We start from the raw sequence: 6,917 nt of genomic DNA, 5'->3' as shown, positions 1-6,917 counted from the left end.
ATCAACCATATCCGGTAGGATGTGTGACTAGTGCTGTGTACCTAAACCCACATTAAGTTTCAGGTCCAGATTCAAGTCCAGAGGTGTGGGTTCAGCATTATTTGTGACATTCAGAACAGTCTTACATGTAGTGTACGCTGGTCAATCCTGTCTTGTAATTTGGGCTGAAGTGCAGGTACGTATAAGTAAGTCAGGAGTGTGCATAAGTTGTGAAAAATCATGAATACATCTACATACATTTTAATTCTCATCCATTTATGATTTAATAGTATTACATAAGTTACATAACTGAGGTATAAGCTATTACATTTCTATGACAATATTATTATACATTTTTATGGGTTCACCACACCACGAAGTGGTGGTGAACCCATATTGCTTTTTCTGATGTTTCTTCTCCTCCTCCTTCTTCTCCTGCCATTTTTTAAATGGATTCAGCTTCTTCATTTTAGGGCCTAAGGTCCTGAAATTTGGTATGGAGGTACAGTGGGCAAATACCCCTAGGCATTTTTTAAATTTTTGTGATACAGGCTTTTAGAATGGTTNTTTTTAACTGAACTCAAATAACACTCAAAACTAATTGTTCATGTGCATTTTGCACACACCAGACCAACCGTGCCACTGAGCACTGTGCATTTTGCACACACCAGACCAACCGTGCCACTGAGCACTGTGCATTTTGCACACACCAGACCAATCGTGCCATTGAGCACTGTGCATTTTTCACACACCAGACCAATCGTGCTATTGAGCACTGTGCATTTTGCACATAAAGTCAAGCTAAGAACACGTATATTGTGAACAATGTGTGAATCTATTTTATCAGGAGAATGCCACCAAGGTGACATCATTTTCAATGGAGATCCAACTTGAAGCATGCACAATTCAAACAGCAATTTATTTTTATTCTTGAAACAACTTTACCGGAACACAATATGCAACTTTCATGTAGTTCTTCCAAGCACGCCCCGGCCAGCTTTTTTAAAAAGCTTTTCTTGTTTCCTTTCAGGTATTGACAGTAGTACGACACACACACACACACACACACACACACACACACACACACACACACACACACTTCCGTGGTTACGGTCAAATATCAAATACTAGTATTATGATATGCCAAAAAACAGTTACTCAAGCAACTGGATATGATTTTGAAAACGTCAGACGTTTCAGCTAGTATCCACTAGCTTTCGTCAGTGACGAGAGTCTAACCTTCATCGACGTACTAGTATTATGAATTTATAACAACTTAAGTCTCATTTTATCGCCAGGAAATCATGCCTTTGAGGTCCTCCGTACTGCAAACCAGATGTATAATGGAGTCGACTTCTTCGCCATCGAGGCAAAGCTACCAGCTGACGGCCTGTCTGCCTCTCCAGATTGGTGCAGGGACTATCAACATCTTTGCGGTGAATACGGTTTGAGGCCCACGGGCTGTGGGGAAGACAATGCAGTCGAGGGTGGGAGGCGCAGCCACATCAACCATATCCGGTAGGATGTGTGACTAGTGCTGTGTACCTAAACCCACATTAAGTTTCAGGTCCAGATTCAAGTCCAGAGGTGTGGGTTCAGCATTATTTGTGACATTCAGAACAGTCTTACATGTAGTGTACGCTGGTCAATCCTGTCTTGTAATTTGGGCTGAAGTGCAGGTACGTATAAGTAAGTCAGGAGTGTGCATAAGTAGTGAAAAATCATGAATACATCTACATACATTTCAATTCTTATCCATTTATGATTTAATAGTATTACATAAGTTACATAACTGAGGTATAAGCTATAACATTTCTATGACAATATCATTATACATTTTTGGTATTATATCATACGAAAATAGTTATACTGTACATTGTGTATATACAGTACTAGTATTCATTACATTTTGTATATATAAAAGACTTATATATTTTGCTGTGACTATGAAATCTGAGCTCATGATACTATTTAGAATGGCCACTGTTCCACACTAAAAGTTTGGTGTGAATCCAGTCAATGTGTCCTTTATTGTTTCAGTGCATGTAAAGTTCACACTTCTTAGGGAGGCCAGAAATAGTTAAGCCTCTGTTTTCTAACTGTTGTTAGAAGGGGTAAAGAGTTAGCAATGGTTGAGATATCTTACAAACGTTGTTGTGTTTCCAGGTGTGTGACTGAGTACAACTCTGACCCCTACATCAACAACGTGCTTGGCTGTAGCGCGGCCAGGCGTGTAGCCGAGGTGGTGAACTTGGCTTTCTCAGCCGGGGCTACATGGCAGAGGAATAGTTTCGGCTTTATGAGCTGTCACCCTAACTACTGCCAACGTGGGATATTCCAGAGTCAAGACAGTCTGTACAACGCAGCAGGAGCCTTTGGACGGGACGGGAGCGGAGACAGGATTGTGTACACCGTGTGTTCAGGCTCAGCAAGTAAGTATATCTAAGTTTTTATAAACAGTATTGACTCTACATGTAAACATGTAAACCAACAACCATTCAGAAATTACCAAAAATACAGTTTTGCACTTGTTTCTGGTTTGACCAATATCTAATTGATGTGATGGGGGGTTAGGTTGTTGAATAACTAGATAAATGAATACATTGTTACATGTATTTTATGTTAAAATAGTTATCATAATTATGTCATTTAACTGCATGAATTCAATCTCTGGAAATCATCGTGGTGGGAGCCATAGCCAGATGTGTTTAGCCAATAGTTATACTATATAGTGAGTGTAGGTCTGGAGTTAGTATTAGATACACATTCTTCTTGTCTGTGTTCCTTGCCTTGACCAGATAACAGTGGCTGTGCCCACACTTGGAACAAACTAGCAGGGGGAGGTTACAACTGTTCCTGTCGACAGAACTTTGCGCTGATGGAAGATGCCCATGGCTGTGAAGGTAGGGAATTGTCGCAATTGTGACGGTCATTTTGCTTCCCCATATGTATGATTGTATAGCATCTCAGATAGTAGTGACTGCTCATGACTCAGCAAACAACTTCCGAATGTAAACCAAAATTCAGAATTATATGATTATGTGATACAAATTACATCTCTCATGATACCGCCATTTCTCAATTTAATGATGCCCCCTGGAACTAGTCCTAATCTTTGTCTTTAAGTAACAAAATTGATGGTATTGACTGTAATGGTAAAACATAGTTTATACGAACTTAAGTTCCATTTTCTTACTAGGAAAGCATGCCTTTGAGGTCCTCCGTACTGCAAACCAACAGTATAAAGGAGTCGACTTCTTCGTCATCAACGCAAAGCTGCCAGCTGACGGCTTGTCTGCCACTCCGGAGTGGTGCATGGACTACAAACATCTTTGTGAACATTACAGACTGAGGCCCACGGGCTGTGGTGAGGACTATGCAGTCCAGGGTGGAAGATACAGCACATCCGGCCGTATCCGGTAGGATGTGTGACATTCAGGAGTGTGCATGAATAATGACAAAGTCATAGATATATCATTTCTACATACATTTTAATTTTTATCCAATTACATAACTCAGGTGGTATGATATACATTTCTATGACAATATTAATACCTTTTTGGTATTTGTAATGTTAGAAATATAGTTATTCCGTAATGTTAATTGTAATGTACATTGTATACAGTACTTAGTACTTATTAAATCATATAAAGCTATTGTACTATAAATCATGGAATTTTCATCTATGACTAAAATTTGACCTCGTAATACCATTTAGAATGACCGTTACTCCACACTAAAGGTTAGGTGTGAATCCAGTCAGTATGTCCTGAATTGTTTTCAAAGCATGTGTCTTCTACATGTAACATTTGTTAGAAGGCCTGGGGTTAAGAGTTCGCAATAGATACCTTACAAAATTTTTATGCTGTTGTGTTTCCAGGTGCGTGGCTGTGTACAACTCTGACCCCTACATCAACAATGCGCTTGGCTGTGCGACGACTGGTCAGGTAGCTAAGGTGGCGAACTTGGCTTTCTCAGCCGGGGCTATATATCAGAATAGTTTCAGCTTTTATGAGTGTCGTGTCGGCTACTGCCAACGTTTGATAAACGAGAGTCATTCCAGTCTGTACTTCACAGCATCAGCCTTTGGCTCACACGGGAGCGGAGACAGGATTGTGTACACCGTATGCAGAGGCACAGCTGGTTAGTATCATTATCATATTATATTAATATTAGTAATTAACGCTCGCCTTGCATTCGGTAAGTCATTATAAATGGTACATACTGCTTTTTATGTTTAGCACTCAGCATTGGGGAAAGAATACGTTGAATTGTTATTAAACTGCATGTGAAGACTTGATTACAGTGATGTGGGTTAATTGCAGAAATATTTTTCTGGCAAACTACAGAAACTACAGAACTGTAGTCGTATTATTGGCTTCACATTGGAAATGATGAACTCACTGTCTTATGCAGAGCAACAGAGCCTTGTCAAACATTTTAAATAACTTGTAAACTTGTAAACTTTATTAAGCAATCAACTTTGTAGTCTTTAACAGGACTAAATTGGGTTGATTTTACATTTCATTTATAAAAAAAAACATTACATTTAAAATACCATTACTTTAAAAGACAGCGAATTTCCGATATCTCTCAACATTAAACAGAATTATACAACACAAGCACAAAGATAACCTAATTCAGCCGATGTTGACCATCGTGGTTGGAGCCATAGCAATATGTGTTTAGCTAGCCATACCTGTAGGTCTATCTGGAGTTAATATAAATCATGAATATTTCTCTTCTGTGCACCTTACCTGGAACAGATAATAGTGGATGTGCCCAGATTCGGAACAAACTCTCGGGGGGAGGTTACAACTGTTCCTGTCGGCCTGGTTTTGCCTTAATGGAAGATGCCCATGGCTGTAAAGGTAGGGAACTGTTGTAATGTGACGGTCATTTTCCTTCCACGTGGTAACTCAGCTAGAAGAGGATTCTCAGCAAGTTTGAATTCCTGATACCTTCATGTACACCAACAAGCAGAACTAAGTTTTTTTTTGTGATACAAATTACAATACTGCCTCTCACTACTACTCCCACAATACTCACATGTTTATGGCAATTTCATAAGGGCAAGGATTTCACCAGTGTGTTGCATGTTACCAGGTAGGGGCCATGTGAATACTTTGCATAAGAATTTTGCTGATGAGCTGGATTCTAAAATGTATTTAACGAAGCCAATTACAGGTGGTCATCACCATGCATAAGATTTACCAATTTTAAAGCACTAAAAAATTCATGAAGGTATTCACTCTGAGGTGAACAGCGGGCATTTGCTAGCTGAGTTGGTTGAGTTTACTTTCAAAACTCTTGAAAGCCGGGGTATACGTAAGGGGGGGGGGGTACATGTAGTTGTATGGATGTCACACCTAGGCTTGGAGTTAAATGTGCGATCTGGATAGTTGTGGCTGATTTTCATTTGACAACAGGTGCAGATAGTTTCCTTAATATAGGGAAATACGAAACTATTCCACATCTTTCTCCTTAGACCACACATTTCTTATTGATTTGAAAAAAAAGATTTTAGGTTCTGAATCAATTGCAAAATGCTCAATGATAGACATAATTTGGTTTTTGGCCCCAAGCACATGAAGAAATGCCTTTTCTTCCTAAAGTTTTCTGAGATTTAACAATTCAACTTCGTTTCATTCAAAAGTTCAATATCTACTGTTACCTTCGCCAAGAAGGTTATGTTTTCAGTAGCGTTTGTCCGTCTGTTGCCCGTCCGTCCCCATGCACCCCACCCCGTTGGCATGGTCAGATATTGGTTTTACGAAGTAAAGTTCTATTTTCTTACCAGGAAAACATGCATTTGAAGTCCTCCGTACTGCAAACCAGACGTATAAGGGAGTCGACTTCTTCGTCATCGAGGCGAGGCTTCCAGCTGACGGCCTGTCTGCCTCTCCTGAGTGGTGCATGGACTACCAACATCTTTGTTTGAGCTACGGACTTCGGGCCACTGGCTGTGGGGACTCCGCAGTTGAGGGTGGTACTGACAGCCACCCTTCCCGTGTCCGGTAGGATGTGTGACATTAAGAACAGTCAAAATCTACTGATTACATATCTTCTTTATGAAAGCAATGAAAGGAAATGAAATACCTTTATTGTACATACGCAATGACCATTGATCCACACTACAGATTAGGTGTGAATCCAGTCAGTATGTCCTATATTGTTTTCAGTGGATGTAAGGTTCACAGTCCGTAGGAGGCCAAACAAAGTCAATCTGCAGCCACTGTCTTCTAACTTTTGTTACAAGTGGCGAAGAATTAACAATCGTTAAGATATCTTACTTTGGTGTGTTTGTAGGTGTGTGACTGAGTACAACTCTGACCCCTACATCAACAACGCGCTTGGCTGTGGGTCAGGCGGGCATGTATCTGAGGTAGCAAACTTGGCTTTCTCAGCCGGGGCTACATGGCTTCAAAGTTTCAGCTTTTTTAACTGTACCACCAACACCTGCCAACGTCGGATTAACGAGAGTCGTTCCAGTCTTTCTGACACTCAAGCAGCCTTTGGCTCAGACGGAGACAGGATTGTGTACACCGTGTGTGCAGGATCAGCAGGTAAGCATAAACAGTATTGCCTCTACATGCAACATTTCACATTAACTGACCAGGGATTATTATCTCATAGATATACACCGAGGATAAGGCGTGGCATTAACATTATCCAACTGAGAGTTATTTGACACAAATCCCTTTATAAAATTCCTCCATTTCCGAAAAAAAACTAAAAAACAAAAGATGGCGTGGACAGAAAAACAGGTAATCATCTGCGGTGACCGCGTGGCATTGGAACAGTACCACTTTCATGTAGGTGTAAAAATCATGTTATTTTTTTCTGTTTAAATTTCATTTATATATTTTTAATTGTGTTGCATTTTCAAATCAGTTATTTAAATGAACTACAGACTCTTTGAATAGATAAATACTACA

The 6,917-nt window shown here is 39.9% G+C and overlaps 1 protein-coding gene across 1 annotated transcript in view; it reads left to right on the top strand.

Annotated features, from left to right (window-relative positions):
* The first annotated feature begins 1,315 nt into the window (after positions 1-1,315).
* Positions 1,316-6,917, top strand: part of LOC109464343 — a 26,772-nt gene continuing 21,170 nt past the window's right edge. Inside the window, 8 exon segments of the mRNA XM_019761290.1 lie at positions 1,316-1,497; positions 2,146-2,411; positions 2,778-2,882; positions 3,179-3,398; positions 3,860-3,921; positions 4,746-4,850; positions 5,780-5,891; positions 6,289-6,545. Of these exon segments, the coding sequence (XP_019616849.1) occupies positions 1,316-1,497; positions 2,146-2,411; positions 2,778-2,882; positions 3,179-3,398; positions 3,860-3,921; positions 4,746-4,850; positions 5,780-5,891; positions 6,289-6,545 (1,309 nt within the window).

This window comes from Branchiostoma belcheri, unplaced genomic scaffold, assembly GCF_001625305.1.
Source record: "Branchiostoma belcheri isolate BF01 breed outbred unplaced genomic scaffold, Haploidv18h27 scaffold137, whole genome shotgun sequence".
Taxonomy (NCBI): Eukaryota; Metazoa; Chordata; class Leptocardii; order Amphioxiformes; family Branchiostomatidae; genus Branchiostoma; species Branchiostoma belcheri.
The sequence above is the reverse complement of the archived record's forward strand: the minus strand, read 5'-3'. Positions and strand labels throughout refer to the sequence as shown.